The sequence below is a fragment of the Borostomias antarcticus genome (genome assembly GCF_949987555.1).
Source record: "Borostomias antarcticus genome assembly, chromosome: 4".
Classification (NCBI taxonomy): domain Eukaryota; kingdom Metazoa; phylum Chordata; class Actinopteri; order Stomiiformes; family Stomiidae; genus Borostomias; species Borostomias antarcticus.
In genome coordinates, this window is record NC_140237.1 from 20628429 (window position 1) to 20646155 (window position 17727).

The window sequence follows — 17727 nt, forward strand, 5'->3', positions numbered from 1 at the left end:
TGTCGCTTTTTGGGTGGTCCGCAAGTAATTCTTTTTTATGAGTCATGGTGTAACCTGGTTATGTTGCACTCTGTATCCAGCCAGTACACCCTCCATCAATACATCGCCAACACAAATGAGGAACTGTGACAAATCGTCAACTCGTAAAGCATTGTGAAAACTGTAAAGATTTAACGTTTCTTCATCAAAGCCTTACAGTATATAGTAGCTGTACAGCACGTGGGCCAGGTTGTGCAACAGTCTGACAGAAAAATTACAGTAAGTGTGTCTAAAAGTGTCTAAAAGCCACTTAAGCAAATACACATTTGTTACTTCCATAATTTATGATTCGAGGGTCATCTACTCTATTCTACAGCCTGCTTTATGTACCACACGCCTGGCCAATGCTCTCTCTGCAAGAAAGTACAGTTATGCACTTATCCCTTCAATGATAATGATAGATAGAGCAATTTTCACACTAGACTCACCTTCCATGACATTCTCCCTCTCTGCATCTCTCCCTCTCTCCATCTCTCCCCCTCTCCACCTCTCCGTCTCGGTACCCACTTTTGAAAGTTGAATCAGGGGTCAGTGACTTTCACTGGAGACACAGACCGAAATTCCAGATGCTGGTGGGAGGGGCTGAGGCGAGTCGGCGGGGACCGGCCCACTAGCCTCGCCCCAGAGCCGGGTAGGAGCTCCCCGGAGATGGCCAGGGTCTCGGACCCCCGAATCGCACGGCGGTTTCACTATTGTAGTGGTGGATGATGAGAACTCCTACAGAATAAGGAATTTGGGAAAGAGGCTTAGAATCCACATTGAGCACAATCACTCTCGCCTTTATCATATTGCCCTCCTGGGTTTATTAAGCCCATGACTCAAACCCAGAGAAACATACAGCCCAACATGACCTCAGACAGGGGAGTGAGGGTGGAGCTCCTCTCATATGGAGTGGTAAACCACTGGAATGCTTTGACCTTTTTTACTTATTATCACCATACTCATTTATTTATTTTTTCAAAAAATCTGGTTTTCTCTGTCAAATAATAATTCTCTATTTGAATTAAATTAATCATTAAGCAAATGTATATTGTGTAATAGTGCATTATATAGTAAATGTGTGGTGTGCAAATATATATTATATTAGACGTTCTGAGATAAATGTGTGATATTTCTATTAGACAGGATATGTCCGAATTCTGTATTGCAACATTCCAGGGCAGTCCCACTTCCAGCTAAGCCTGGAGGTCGCAACCTCCATTAAATTTCTCTCTTAGCGCGTGCGCGCGCGAGCACACACACACACACACACACACACACACACACACACACATACACACATAAACACTGTTGAATATTCTGTTGCATGATACGTTGCGTCACTGCGTCAGGGCTGTCTACACCATTGCAATTATTATTGGTGCAGTTGTTGAGGGAACTCCGAAGCAATTTACGATACTGTCAACATAATCCATGTTGTTGTATAGAAATTATGTCAGAATATTCAATTATAACTCATTTAAATTAACTTTTGCATAGGCTAATCTTTGACCAATACTTGTATAAAATGTATTAAAAAAAATAAAAATTGTATTCTAAGGATTGTATTCTGAAATTGAATAAAAATAATTGTTATAGAAATATAATATGTTATGTAGCCTATCTAGCCTAATCTTGAACTAGACAGCGCTAAATGAGGCCCATACATTTTCCACGCCATTGCTGGTTACAATCACATTTCCTATATAGCCTATAGCCTATAGTTGTTCACCCTAAAAGCTTGTTTATTAATTGGTACATGTTCGTTAAGTTTTTGCTCCGATGTTGCTGGTACTGCAACAGAAGTGACAGTTTTACACGCTCAAATCATCATTCTAGATCTAGACTACTGTATTCTATTAAAAATGTAGGACAGGATAGCTTATGCACAGAGCATGAAATAGGCCTTTTCGAACTAAAGATGGCCTAATCTATAGGTTTTCTAGAACTGTCGGTTTTATTTGGTTCCAAACTTAATTAATACATTTCAATCAAATTAAATATGTTATCAAATTGTGTGGTAGGCCTACCTCAGACGCTTTGAAATATAATGCTATTGCATCAGAATTATAAGATAAGAATGTTTAATATTCTCACTGTTGAATGCTGAGACTGCAATTCTGTAAGCTGTGAAATACTCTTCGAATAATTAATTATTTGATACACAATTTCATAAATTCATCATTTAATCAATGATCATTGTATTTGATTTGATATGGTAAAATTATTATCGAAATCCTTACACCCACACACACATTCACACACCACTCATGCACACACTCACACGCCACTCCCGCACATCCACACGCACACACACACACACACACACACACACACACACACACACACACACACACACACACACACTGCCCACTCATACTTAAGAATGGTGAAATCAGTCAGAATAGCAAATCGAGAATAACAACAGAAAGTGCTGTGTGTGTCTGTGGTGGATGAAGCCAGGGAGTCATCCCCTCTCCCCTCCCGCCCTTGCTCCTCCCCCTGTCTGGTGAGTAAGGCAGTATTAGAGCCTTCAGTAGAGTAAGGAAAAGCAGACAACCTCAGAGACAGAGAGACAAGGAGCTACCCCCCCCCCCACCTACTCCCACTCCTACAAGGCACACCATCCACGGGGTAGTGACACCCTGTAGACTGGGCCCTCCACTAACCGGGGATTCTGCTGGAACCCTCAGCTCTCAGCCTCCACATCGACGCGCGCTCTGCTTACTCAGACCGGCCCCGGGACGAGAGAATCATGGATCCCTGAGCTGAACTGTTTTAAGGAGAGAATGTCCCAAAGGTTTTTTCTAATTTCTTTGGACCTTGCTTTTTCAGTCGCTCTACTCTGGTCGCTCATCGGTTGTTTGGTCGGTTGAATAGCACTTCCTCTGGCGATTGGCAAGTTACTTTAGAATCTTGGTCCTCCTGGCTTTCGTGTTGGTGAGAAAATTACCGTGTTTTCATCTCTAATCATCTGGCACTACATCCTTTCTTAATGCTGACGGAGTCGTATGGGGCGATGGGCTCCATGGGGTCCGACGTGAGGGACCTGAGCTCCCTCTTGTCCTCCGTGCCCTCCGTACCCTCCCTGCCGGGCGGCAGCGGCGGTTGTGGCCTGCCGGTCGGAGGTGCCCCTCAGTGGGCCCCACTCCTGGACCTCCACCCTGGCTCTCCCTACGGATCCCTGCCCTCCCATCACTCTCTCATCAAGCAGGAGCCCGGCTGGGGCTCCACAGACCCCCTGGAGGACCCTCACTGCGGCCTTGGGGCCTTCACGCTGCACTTCTCCGGACAGTTCACAGGGACAGGGCCCTGTCGGGTCGGGGCCTTCGGGGAGCCAGCGGCCACCCAAACCAGGGTGTTCCCTAACGGGGCCTACCTCCCCGGCTGCGTAGACAGCCCTCCAGCACCCAGGAACCAGGGTAAGCACACTGCCCTCCTTTGCTCTCTCTGGGGGGTGCACACCTCAAACCTCCCTAACACTGTCACTGCACTAGCAGTGTCCGCTAACACCTAGCCTCCTCGTCATCACCGTTTCAATGTTTTTCCAGAGGTTAGTCTATGTCTTTGATAAGAGGCCTTGTGGTTTGTGTATTTGTGTTTTTGTCTTAAACTTCCACATTCGGAAATTCCTGTGTGTGTGTGTGTGTGTGTGTGTGTGTGTGTGTGTGTGTGTGTGTGTGTGTGCATGCACATGTGTGTTTTAGCCTAGGCATTTGTGTGGGGTTTAGATCTGTGTTTGGGGCTTAACCCTGGTGTTGTGTCTGAACAGGAAGCTATGTGCTACACAGGGTCATTCTGTCCTATAACAGGAACAGGCCTGTCAGCTTCTGATCACCCAACTCCTGACCGAATAACACAACCCAAACAGGCCTGTCAGCTTCTGATCACCCAACTCCTGACCGAATAACACAGCCCAGAGATACAGTATCACTCAGTATTTCGCAATACTTTTCACATTTCACATTTTTTGCGTCACAAAAGAGGATGTGTTATTTTATTCCGAAACGTATGTAATGTATACATATACTGTACTATGAAGTGACTTTGTGAATTATATTTGAAATATTACCATGTTACCCAATGCTAACCTTGTAATTGTACAGTTGAAATTTTGACCTGGATTGAAAGACAATTTGTGTTGAATAATACCATGTTATTGGAAGATATGTGTTATTGATATTGTTTCCTTTTATAGGATACTGTAACACTTTAAATTTCCTATCAGAATCCAAAAGATGTAAGTTTGTACTTAAGAAACAAATGTTTAACTATTTCACATTTAATGGAATACACATAACTATGCAATAGTTTACAATAACAATGATACGTGCATAGTAATAATCATATGACATGTTTTGTTGATTTAAAAAAAAAAATACAACTCATCTTCCAAAATGTGAACACGGTGAAGGGTCACTCTTACTGTAGGACAGTGATTTTATTTTCTCAACCATGATGAGAGCCTCCGTTGGGAGAGTCAAGGTTGGGGATCCATACATAGCCGTCAGGCCGTGGGAAAGGATGTTACCTTGGCTGGTGATTTTAATTTGGCAAAACAACAAATCAAATTATCAAGAAGAATATAATGGGTCAGTATTGGTCTCCAACTGCCAAATCCCATATTTTTGTTTGAAAACAAATGTTGAAATGACAAAGGAGCTGAGTTATGGCTTACTTTATTACTCCCATTAGTATTTTGGGACTTTCCCCCCCAAGTTGGGTCTGGTTTTGACCTCTCAAGACAAGCCAGAGGAACCTAGCAGTGATCTATCTTAATTCAAACTTAATTTCCTAGTTTCATGCACACTGCAATAGATTTTATCTAGTTTGATGTGATACAAAAGTTGGAATTGCTGTAAACAATGTAACACTAAACTGTCTGTAACATATCATAATTCATGGGGTCCAGCCTGTCTGGGACTGGTCTATTGGCTCTTTGTTTACTCTGGAGAAAGTAGTTTTTGATGAAGTGGTTCGCGGGTCAATGCTGTGCTTTGCGCACCCTGATGATTTAAGTATGTAAGATGAGTCAATCTTCTCAGGAAGTGTCCAACACTCCCCTTGACCCATACCCCACCGGGGTCATGTGTGTGTGTGAGTGTGTGTGTGAGTGTGTGTGTGCTTGCATGCTAATGTTACAGTGTATTTCTCTCACTCTCTCAGGTTATGGGACATTAAGTTTCGACGGCGCTCCCAATTATGGTCACACCGCCTCCCACCACTCCCCCCAGCTCTCCACCCATTCATTCAAACACGAGGACCCCCTGTCACCCCCCACAACCATGGGTAACTGTCCCAATGTCCTCACTATGTGTGACAGCTCTGTACTTGTGTATGTGCACGGTCAGCAAGTGAAATAAACCTATAGATGTGAGATCATGTAAGTCAAACATACTTTTATGTCAGGGTGATGATGTATTATCCATTTTCCTCTCTACATTATCAGTCTCTTTTCTCTCTCTCTTTGTCTATCTCTCACCACCCACCCTCTATTTCTCTCTCTCTCCTTCTACTTCTATTACTCTCCCCCTCTTTTCTCTCAATTAATTTTCTGCTCATTTTGCACCAATTAATGATTTGAGGATGATAGCTTGACGAAACAACTTTATGACAGACAGGCTGGAATGTTGACAACCACCTGGGGTCCAATAAACTACATGAACCACATACTTCCCTTCTCCCTTTGAAATAGACTCATGGGTTCACTATCGCTTTGAAATGGTTTACATTATCACCTCTGAGAGCTCTCTAGTATTATGTGTGTGTGTGTGTGTGTGTGTGTGTGTGTGTGTGTGTGTGTGTGTGTGTGTGTGTTTGTGTGTGTAAGAGTGCCAGACCGAGAGTTGTGTAACCCTATAATATGGTTTGAGTGGATTAAGAGCCAATGCATGTGGGATTATCCAGATCGCCCAGTTGTTTTGACATTGTTTGTTTGTTTGTTTGTTATATACAGTGGACCAGCAGTACCCCGGCCCTCCCCCTATGTTTGGCTGTCACAACCCCTCAGAGTCCTGTCCGAGCAGTCAAGCTCTACTGCTGAGGAATTATAACAGGTACCCCCTCCTCTGCTCCTACCCTAAACCCTGTCAGCCCTAACCTGCCCCTATTTCTGTCACCCTGCTTTTCCACCACACCACCATCATCATCATAATCATCATCATCAATGGAGTCTTAAACTCTCCCAAACTCTTTTTCCATAACAGAACGTTATCTTTATTTATCTTTCCATGTGCTACTGAATCACTTGGTTTTTTTTATAGACTGGTGTAAATTCACAGTGGTCTTGAGTTTAAGCCCTGTGCCGTCTGCTGTGAGAGGCCTAGCCTGTCCGCTCCAAGGTTAAGTGATGCCCAGAAGTGCACAGCAGGCCAAAACAAACGCTGCCTGATCTACCGCCGGTCTCCCTCTGAGTCTGAGAGAGGCTGGGGAAAAGGGCCAGGGGTGAGGAGACTGAGGGATGGGAGAGGAGGGGAGGAGGTGAAAAATGACACGGTAGGAAAGGTAGAGAGGAAAAAATAGGGTAAAATTGCAGAGCAAGATGGGGAATTGAGTGTGCGGGGGGGGGGGTTCGTGGAAAGGCAAAGCTGGGAATCCTATCAGTCTTTGAACTTGACTAAACCGTGGGGATGTTTCACTCAAAACATGTCTGCATGGCAAATACAAATATAGCCAGAGCTCCTGGTTTGTTATTGGAGTGGGGGAACGCGAGGAACCCAAATAAGCGGAACAGGGCTTGATAAGAGAGGACGGTTCCCCCTGACAGTAGACCCTTCTCTTCCTCCCTAGTGGCTCCTCGAGAGCTGGGAGCTCCTCAGATGAAAAGCACACCATAGTTAAAACCATAGTTGAGAGCTGATTAGATTAGTCCTCCCTCACCCCCTCCTCCCCCTAGCATTCAAGGACCCTTCCTGGAATGTGTTACAATCCAAAATTCCCCTGAACCAGTCTCCCTCCTCCTCTAATGATACTGTGAGGACAGAGTGATGTCATGCCCCGCTCCGTGGCGTACAGTGCTAGGCACGGCGGACTCACCCTTACAGTGTGTATATCATGTGTATGTGTGTGTGTGTGTGTGTGTGGGTGGGTGTATGAGTCAATGTGTGTGTGTGTGTGTGTGTGTGTGTGTGTGTGTGTGTGTGTGTGTCTGCGCAATCGTCTGCCACGGTGAAGAATGGCTCACAGCCCAGGGTTTGCAATAAAGCCAGCAAGGAGTGGGTGGACAGAATGCGTTAATAAACCAGCGATGTGAAGTTCGTCCTCGTTGTTCAGTATCCACATCCTGAAACAGGGGGAGGACAGGGAGAGGGGAAGAGGGAGTGAGCGGGGAAGAGGAAGGAGAGGGGGAATTTCGGGACCCCGTCTCCCCCTGGTATTCTCTTGAGTGGAATATTCCTCCTGTGTCTCCTCCATTTCCCCCAAAAGATAAATGTAGTAACATCTTATTACACAATAGTACTGAAAATACTAGTGGAATAAGGACCAATTAATGAACTTCCCATGTACCTTGACAGCTGTGTCTGCGTGTCTCCCTCAGTGATAACCTGTACCAAATGGCGTCTCAGCTGGAGTGTGTGGCGTGGAATCCGGTCAATACCCTCAGCTCCTCCATCAAAAGGTAGGTCCATCTGCGCCACGGCTGATCAGTCTCAAGACCATATGACCACAATCGGGGGGAGCCAACGATTACAGGAAGGGGATCCAAGTACAACAAGTCTCTCTCTCTCTTTCTCTCTATTTGTGTATAACTGCGGATGTGAAGTTATGTAAGTCAAGCATAATTTCATGTCAGGGCCATCAGTTAGTATTATCCATTTTCCTTTCTACATTCTCTCTCTCTCTCTCTCTCTCTCTCTCTCTCTCTCTCTCTCTCTCTCTGAGAGAGCTCTTGGTTTCCTTGGTTGGTTGGTTGGTTGGTTTCCTTGGTTTCCTTAACCATGATCTGCCCTTCCTCTCTGGTAGTCATGGGACCGGCTATGAGAGTGACCCCACAGCCCCCGCTCCTCCTGTGGTCCTCAGCTGTAGTGCCCAGTACCACATCCACACACACGGCGTCTTCAGAGGACTACAGGTCAGGGTTCGGAGTGCACACACATGCACACACACAAACAAACACACACACAAATGCACACACACACACACACATACTCAAACACGCACACAATGAAACGATAGGCTGCATATCCCAATGTTCTATTATCTCTCTTTCTCTCTCTCTCTCTCTCTCTCTCTCGCTCTCTCTCTGTCTCTCTCTCTCTCTCAGGATGTCCGGCGTGTTCCAGGTATCCCCCCCTCAGCGGTGAAGTCCTCAGAGCCCAGTGAGAAGCGTCCGTTTGTGTGTGCCTATCCTGGATGCAGCAAGAGGTACTTCAAACTGTCCCACCTGCAGATGCACGGCAGAAAACACACTGGTGAGAGGAACAGCGACCACTGCCTTGACAGATAATACACCACTTCCAAACATACTTCTCTGTTATTGAGTTCATATGTTCACATTGAGTACAATGATAATGATGAAGAGGAGGAGAAGGTTGAGGAGGATAAAGATGATGATGATGATGATGTTGCTGCTGCAGGAGAGAAGCCGTATCAGTGTGATTTCACAGACTGCGGACGGAGGTTCTCAAGATCAGACCAGCTGAAGAGACACCAACGCAGACACACAGGTCAAGAGATCCGCCTAGCCCTCCCTTGACCTCTCTCTCTCTCTCTATCTCTCCATCTCTCTTTTTCTCTCACACTCCCTTTCTTCCCCTCTCCATCATTCACTCTCTCTCTCTCTCTTGTTATACATTCCATTCTATTTCTCTCAAAGAATCACTCCCTCTTCTCCGCGGTTGTATTTGTAAACTCTTAACCCCTCCTCTCCCTCCCTTCCATCATGTTCCCCTCACCCTCCCCCACCTCCCTCCCTGTTCTCTCCCCCTTCCGTGTGCAGGAGTGAAACCGTTTCAGTGCGAGACGTGCCAGCGAAAGTTTTCACGGTCAGACCATCTTAAGACACACACTCGGACTCATACAGGTAAAACAAGTGCGTATGCTTTTTCCTTACTTTCTACTTTTCCCTTGTGCGTCGATGTTGTGGTCGAAAAAAGCGATTGTAATAACGAGCAATGCACTGTGGATGTCAGACACCATGCTGTTAGGTGTGTAATGTAGTTGTTGTGTTGGCAAATAAGAGACCATCGTTCTCTGTTCTAGGCTTAATCACAAGCCACTCAAAAACACCTTCTAGCAGAATGTTCCCCTCCGCCTCCCCTATTGGCCATCATATGACCCCTGCCTGACACCTCCTTCTCTCTTCCACTTTCACCTCCTCCCTCTCTCCTCTCCTCCTCCACTTCCCCTACCATGACCCCTCTCCCTCCTTACCTCCTCCCCCTTCTCCTCCTCCCCTTCTCCCTTCTGCCTCCTCTCCCTCCTCCTCCTCCTCCCCCTCCTCCTCCTCCTCCTCCTCCTCCCATCAGGTGAGAAGCCCTTCACCTGTCGCTGGTCCAGCTGTCAGAAGAAGTTTGCCCGTTCAGATGAGCTGGTGCGTCACCATAGCATGCACCAGAGGAATCTCACCAAGCTGCACTCTGCCATCTAAACAGCCATGATGATGATGATGATGATGGTGATGATGATGGTGATGATGATGGTGATGATGATGATGATGATGATGATGATGACCATGGGGAGTTCTCTCCCTTTCAGTCTCGGCCAGGATTATGAATCTACTGATGGATAAGTTGATATGGAATGTACTATCTTGATTATTGTATGATACTTGCACTTGTCTTCATGTCGTGTTACAATAATTTTGTCACTATGAAAATGTGCTGGACCGTGTAAACTGGAGTTAGGAAACAGACAATGTCACTTGTCCTGTAAGGCAACAAGTTAAACAGAGAGGAATACTGTAACGTTAATTACTGAAGGGAATGTGAAAATGTCTTTTTTTTATTGTTACAGTAACCTACAGTACACCATTCACATTAAACTCACTAAACTGCTTTGTATATATTTGGCATTATTGCTGTTTTAAACAGTCATTTTATAGTTTTTGTAAGAATATTAAATTTAATATTGATCCATATTGTTGTTTAGTGGACATGTGTGTGTGTGTGTGTGTGTGTGTGTGTGTGTGTGTGTGTGCGTGTGCGTGTTTGTGTGTGTTTGTGTGTGTGTGTGTGTGTGCTTGTGTGTGTGTGTGCGTGCTTGTGTGTGTGGAGATGGGGGGTGTGCTAAGGTTAGGAGGCCAGCCTTTGGGGGTGGGGTCAGATGGTAGAGCAGCACCCCTCGGTGACTCTGACAAGGTGCAGAGTCTCACCCTCCTAAATCTCCGACACACATCTCCATAATGAGGAACATCTGGACCTCTATAAATCTCATTAGGAAAGACACATACCTTAGTGTCAGCTCTATCTACTGACTGGCTGTATCTGCCCCATCTGGAGGAGTAATGTAGCCCCCCCCCCCTCCAGACACACACACACACACACCTCCTTGAGTTCAATCAGGTTGCTGTAATTCGTACTTGAAAACCATTGTAGGTCCCTGGAACACTTTCCCTGGCCAATGTCAACTTTCCTGGTTAAATAGAGGGTGGGAAGAACCAGGCCAGGTCAAGCCTGGCTTATGTGCGTGGCTGGCTTGCTTCTGTTCAGGACTGGTAGGACGGAAGCTAGTCATGCCACGGAAATAGCTGTGAATTGAAATTACATTAAATAATGCCTGATAAATTAAGATAGGTCTTGTCGCCTGGACACATCAGTTCCAATGCTTCCAATGCTAATCCAGCACAATAAGAGCGAGATTAGATCAGTTAGCTCATGAGCTCACAACAACTAGCAGCAGCTTCCTAATATTAATGGTAGCGGTCAGTGGCTAAAGCAGTTACACTGATGATTCCTGTAATGTTAGCTATTTTGCTGCAATTGGTTCAACTTCTGTTTCTGGACAAAGGTAAGGGATAAACCCAGATAACACAAGGCTAGCGGACCTACAGCGGGTCTCCGATGGACGAGTTGGCAGACCTCCGGTGGAATATAACACAAGGTTAGCGGACCTACAGCGGGTCCCCGATGGACGAGCTGGCGGACCTCCGGCCGAATCCGCTGGCGGGTTCCTGGCCATTTGCACATTGAATGGCAAGCGGACTTCTGGCGAATTATTAGCATCAGGGACAGCGGTCCGCTAGTAATCCAAAATGCTCCCGCTATTGCTCCACCACCATTCCACCGGTAGTTTATTGTCTATATCCTAGGCCCATTGGCCCTAGGCTTATGGATTTCTATTGCTATATTAACTTACTCTAAACATTTTTTGGGTAACCCTTCCTTTCATAGTCCCCCAATTACTAAACATTTACCTGGTAAATACATGCAAAGTATAGCCTAATATATTATCGGTAATTACTGAGACACCTATACTGTAGGTATAATTTCAAAACAGGAGTATTTCAAATGTACAATTACTGCACATAAATTCAATAACTGACATGGCACCACCAAGTAACCAAATTTTTACATAACTTCTATAACATCCAGTGACAAACACAAATGACAAATCACAATGCTCATATTTATTAAAATGCTTTGAATTATATTAATTATAACTGGATCCACTCAGGAATCTGGGAGTGGGACCGAGAACAGGAGGAGCAGAAAACAAAACACAGAGTTGCATACACAGAGAAACATAACAGTAAACAAGTCTAGTATATCAATGGGACTGTAATTGGTCACTTAATTGGTCACCCAATTTCTGCAATCAGTTTGACAGTTAATTCATCTGCAAAACAGACTTTTTGTTCCCATGGGATCTCTCCCGTCCTTCTGGAAAAAGGGGGCAGAGAGGAGAGGAAGAAATGTTGTGGCTAAAGTTAGGAATCAAACAGGTTCGATCCCCGGTTGAGGACGAACCTGTTTGATCTCCCACATGGTCGGACGCTTAATCCACTACAGGGAGTGGGAGGGAGTGACAACCCGACAAACGCTATCTATGGTGCGCTGGCTTACAGCCACGCACAAAAAGAAAAAGCATATTTCAACCACATGGGGGCAGTGTCAGCCTTTTGATGTGACCAAACTGCTGGTGGAGGATACATTGAAATTGGAAGCGTTCTAACCCCATGAGACTTTCAACCTTTATGCTATAGATTAAGATCATTATCCCCCCTCCCAATTGTACATAAATAGTACAACAAAGATCTCACAATCAGCATCAATTACATGTTACTGTTATGAATGGCCTCTTGAGTTGACATTATCTACAGTAAATAGAATAAATACCTACCGTAATTCTTTATAGTCTGTTTTAGACAAGTTTGGCCTGCCTCACAGAGAGGCAGGGAGCAGGCTACTTAGGGGATCCTGGCCTTTAAACATGTATGATTCAAGATTCAAGGTTTCTTTAGTGTTAACGTCCATTATACAGGTATAAGGGAGTAAAATGCTTGACTCATCTTGTGTAGGCCTACAGGTTGAGCTAGCCTGGGGCCTATTTGCTTTGCAGTTGTGGTCTAAGCGGATAGTGATCCCCATGTCCAAAAACAGGCCTACTCATAAACCTACTAAGCGATGCGGAAGCGATTCTTCTGGAATAGGCTACTTTGTTTGGTATGTCCATGTTTTATTCTAATTCGTAGCGAGACTGGGATGCTCGATTCCGAATTTGTGTGACAGGATACCAGCGGGCTCTAGACCTGAAACCAAGCGAATAGAAACCGATAGAGGTATAATTAAACATGACCCTGATAGCTCTGAGGACTGATTCATGGCTCTTTGGGTTAATAGTGTTTATACTGTACAGAGAGATAGGCAATGTATACAGTAGGCTATATAGAGAGAGATAGGCAATCATGCATAGGGTTAGTTTAGCCTACAGTATGTGTACTAGCCTACTGTATACTAGCCTGATATCAGTCAACTCGTTACACTGTTGAGATCTTCAAGAATCAGTCAACTTCAGTGGAGTGGGTGGATCCGAATGTCTGGACCCAGGCCTATAGGCTACATGTACAGACACACACACACACACACACACACACACACACACACACACACACACACACACACACACACACACACACACACACACACACACAAACTCATATGTCCCACACCAACACACACACAAACACACACACACACACACGTGCATCTGCACCACTTGATTTTTCAGGGTAGACATTGATAAATTTAACTAGCAGACAGATTAAAATGCCATCGTTTCATTTCCAGGTCATGGAACCGATCATTTGACGTGGAGGTTCCTGTAATTCAGGTTGTTTTTTCCCTGCCGTCTGATGAGTGTGAGTAGATATCTCTGTGATGTTCTGCTTTCTCCCCCTTGCTAATCCACTGCACTTTGATTAAGAGGCGCTTCTCTTTGGTCTCTCTCTGCAGGGGTACCGGAGAGCGCAGGGAGATCAGAAGAATGGCGGAGTCGAGCGTTTTACTCACGCCAGTGCACCCCGGGCTGGAGGCTGCGTGGAGCGAGAGGAAGCCGTCCTTTACGCGTCCTCATTCGTTACCGTTATCATTATTAGAGACACCCAAGGAGACGTTGACCTCCACCTTCCATTGATCTGCCTAATCTGGGCTCACGATTGAGCAAGGCAAGCGGGCCTTGATGTAAGACGCTGTAACCTAGTCAGATCTCAGCCAGCGAGATACACAGCAGGGAGCTCCATGATGTCTACTGTACTAATACCTCAATGTCAGTCTATCAAGAAATGATGTGCCCCCCTTCCCCTTTCTCCCTGTCTCACTTCCACGGCAAATGCCCCCACGCGCACACACACACGAACACACGCACATGCACGCACACACACACACACCACACACGAACACACACATGCATGCACACACGCACACACATACACACACATTCTCCCGTGTCTTACCCCCACGCCAAATGCCTCCATGCACACAACACACACAACACACACAACACACACACACACACACACACACACACACACATACCTCTGCCACCAGATGCCCCCTCAGCTGTGGGTGCTGGCTGTCTGCCCTGATGGGTGGCACCGTGGGTAATCTCAGGTGACACACACCTGGTGACTCGTGGTCCTGGACAGCTGCACAGACAGCAGGCCTGATCTCTCCACAGCCATGGCCAGCCAAACCACAATCCTCTAATGCGAGAGAGTGAGACATCCTAAATTCAAGCCTAGTTTTTCTGTGCCTTATGGATGCATATAAACAAGCAGTAACCATTCACTGAATACCAGACATATTTTTGTTTGAAAATCAGAATTAAGACTGTTTATAGTGTCCACTCTGTCCAAGACTCCCTCTCCAACCCCAGACCTCTCAATGTTCCATCTTAGCTCTGCTGAAAGCCTGAGGTTTCATGTGTCAATCACTCAGCGTTCCCAGGTGCATTGAACAGTGACATATGGTGCCCGCTGTGACTCTTTGTGTCAATATTACCCTAGTTAACCTCACAGAGCTGGAGGGGTCAATAAACACCAGGCCCCAGGGACTTTTTAACAAGGTTAGGGCCCTGGGGAGTGACTGAGCTAATATGGTTAGAAGCATGTATGTGAAACAGTGATCCACCAACAGGAGGCACTAACTCTACCCTTGAGTTTATTGAAGCATGTTGACTTCAGTGTTCCCAGACACCCCCCCCCCACACACACACACACACACACACACACACACACACACACAACCCCTTCGGCTGGCTCTCGTGTGCAGAGCTGCTGCTCCAGTCAGAGGGGCCTGGGGGGCCATGGTGGTCCCTGTGGTACAGTGTTGGGTTGGGGGGGGCACTGTGTACTGGGGCTTTTGGGACTGCTAGGGCCCCTGGGAGTCCAGAGCTCAGATGGGCCCTCAAGGGTAGACATTCTCACAGAGGAAGCTGAGATGACGGCGGTGGGCGGGGGGGGGGGGGGGGGGGGGGGGGGGGGGGGGGGGGGGGGGGGGGTGAGGGGGATGACAGGAGGAGAAAAAGTACCTTGAGAGGAGTCTGTCAGGAATGAGGGGAGCAGCAGGAAGGTCCCTGGAGAGGCATACTTGCGCGCGCGCACACACACACACACACACACACACATGAAAGAAAGACTTTTTAAATAGTTCCAACCTAATACTGAGCTCCCCATGCTCTTTTCTGTCTTCTCTCATCCTCCTCTCTCATCCTCCTTTCTCATCCTCCTCTCCTCCCCTGCCCTCCTGTGGAGGATGCTGAGTTCTAAGAGGATTAGAGGTGTTTCTCCATCATGTGAGGCAGCGGATCACAGGGCACCAGGCCTCCTGGGGAGAGAGACAGATGAGAGGATGGATGAGGGAGGAAGGAGGGATGGAAAACTAGACCTCTGCCCTCTCCTCCATTCCAGCGGTGAGCATATACAGAACAGGGATGGTAAGAGGAGCAAGAAGTTGAAACTGAGAAAGGAAAAGAGTGTAGCCCACATGTGTCTGTCTTCATTAGGACACCATTCAGGCTTAAATCATGTAGCCTACTTAGAAGGTTTCTGTGTGTGTGTGTGTGTGTGTGTGTGTGTGTGTGTGTGTGTTTGTGTGTGTGTGTGTGTGTGTGTGTGTGTGTGTGTGTGTGTGTGCATTATAAGTGATAAGAAAAGTAATGGATGATTGAGTGAGTGAATTAACGAGAGTTAGTCAGGTAAAAGCTGTTTGAAGCTGATTCTAGTCTTCCTGACCTCAGTCCATAAGGGCCTTATTCCTCACATCTGCCTTCAATTAATTACCAATTCACTGGCTTTATGACTCCTAAATTGAAATGTATTGCTTTTTAAAGCCTTCTCTCTAATTGTGTAGCCATTAATTGGGGATTCTTTATCTACACTGCCTTGATGGGCACATAAAAACTCATGATGTATGTAGGCTACAGAAGTGCGGTTGGAAGAAATACAGAGCTAGGGAGCCTACATTTTTACCCTGTTTCCACTAGAGGGAGTAGAGCCCTGTGTGAGTGTGTGTGTGTGTGTGTGTGTGTGTGTGTGTGTGTGTGTGTGTGTGTGTGTGTGTGTGTGTGTGTGAGTGTGTGCGCGTGTGTGTGTATGTGTGGGTGTGTGTGTCCGTGTGTGTGTGTTTGTTTGTGTGTATGTGTGTGCGTGAGTGTGAGACCTCTCCAGATGACATGAAAGATTGATGCTTCACTTCAAGCTTCATCGTCAAAAACTGCATAGCCTACACGCAAACCCTATACTAACCTACATCTAGACAAGGCATGCACATGAAAACAGAGTAGACCATGTATTCAGCTCTTGTGTGAAATATGAAATGTACATGAAGGCATGGCATGGGTATACACTTAGCTTAAAACACCGACAGACAACCCCCCCCCTCCCACACACACAAACACACAGAGCCTGTGTCCTCCTTACAACTGGATTTGTCTCCCTAGAATAATTTGTTTCAAGAAACTTTCCTGCCGTTCTACTCTCACGCTAAGACGCTCATGAAAGTTACTTCAGGACTTCGCGCCTCACACTTCACCTGCTTCATTGCCTCAATAAGGACAGAGATGGCTTCTGTTCCAGTTTCAAAGATAGCCTATATCAAATTAGGTTTGTTTGTTGATGTATACTCAAGGTTTATCTGATAAGGTGAGAAACATAGAAACATAGAAAGACACTGGAGCACTCATAAGGTCTACACATTTATTGCAGAGGTAGCAAACAGGGTGCTGCTACCTCTGCAATAAACGTGTAGACTATATGAGTGCTCCAGTGTCTTGCTTCGGGTAGTCAAGTTGAAGTGCCCAGGTAAACCTTTCTACTGTGCATGGTCCTTTACTGTAGAGCACCAAACCCTCACATTGGAGACTTGGCTGAAGCGCGTTGGACCTAACCCTTTGAAGGTGAGAAACATGTTCACACATGTCAAATTAGTAAAAGTTGGTTTAGCTAACCAAGCCGGTCACTATCTCACTGTTAGCTAGATAACATTATAAAGCTATGTGGCTAACATGTAGTTTAGCTAGCTATCCGGCTAACGTCTATAGTGAGAGCAAGAGTGCAAACCTTTTTTTAAGCAATAGAATGAGCTCTTCAGAGGAGATGAGCTGATGTTAAACTAAGTCAAACACGTTTGTGAGTTAGCTACCCAACGCTTCAATGAACAGGAATCACCTGGCTATGCTGGCTAATAGGTAAGCTTATATTTTTGAATGAATGATTTGCAGGCATTTTGATTTTAACCCCCCCCACTCCCCCATCTCTCTCCTCCCTGTGTGTCACAGGTCTGAAGTCCACAGCCCCAGCTTTCATGTGTTGAGGTCGAGCCAAGATGGTGGACCTACCCCCCCTTCCGGGGCTCAGTGACTCGGAGGAGGAGAAGTGGACCCATCGTCTGGAGAGATCCCCTCCACATATGCATACAGAGTAGTAGTAGTACTAGTATATAAAAGTAGGCTATTGTGTGATAATAGTACTGGAGTAGTAGTCACTACTGTAGTAGGTTCTAGTACGTTCTACTGTATGTTATTCTGACAGTGTCAGCCTGGGACCCCTGCCCGCAAGGGTGTGTGAGTTTCTGCATTTTTTCTGTGTATCTGAATCACTGCCTTACGGCTTGATAGGGGCTCCACTGCGGCTGTTGTGTTGCGTTCGACATTAGAGAATTGCCGAGGTTAATTTCTTGATTTTTGACGGTAGAATGTTGACGCTGATGGTTGCAGCTTACGGCCACAGTGGAGCCAAGGGGTTATACTGTTAGTGTCATCCCCCCCCCCCCC

General features: G+C 46.1%; 1 protein-coding gene across 1 annotated transcript; it reads left to right on the forward strand.

Annotated features, from left to right (window-relative positions):
- Positions 1-3013: 3013 nt before the first annotated feature.
- On the forward strand, positions 3014-9607 carry wt1b (WT1 transcription factor b; the record flags this gene model as incomplete). The annotated part of the gene is made up of 9 exons (XM_084437226.1): positions 3014-3440; positions 5185-5307; positions 5975-6074; positions 7556-7636; positions 7981-8089; positions 8282-8429; positions 8595-8684; positions 8957-9049; positions 9486-9607. The coding sequence occupies 9 exons, from the start codon at positions 3014-3016 to the stop codon at positions 9605-9607; spliced, it is 1293 nt and encodes a 430-aa protein (XP_084293352.1).
- Between the last annotated feature and the right edge of the window lie 8120 nt (positions 9608-17727).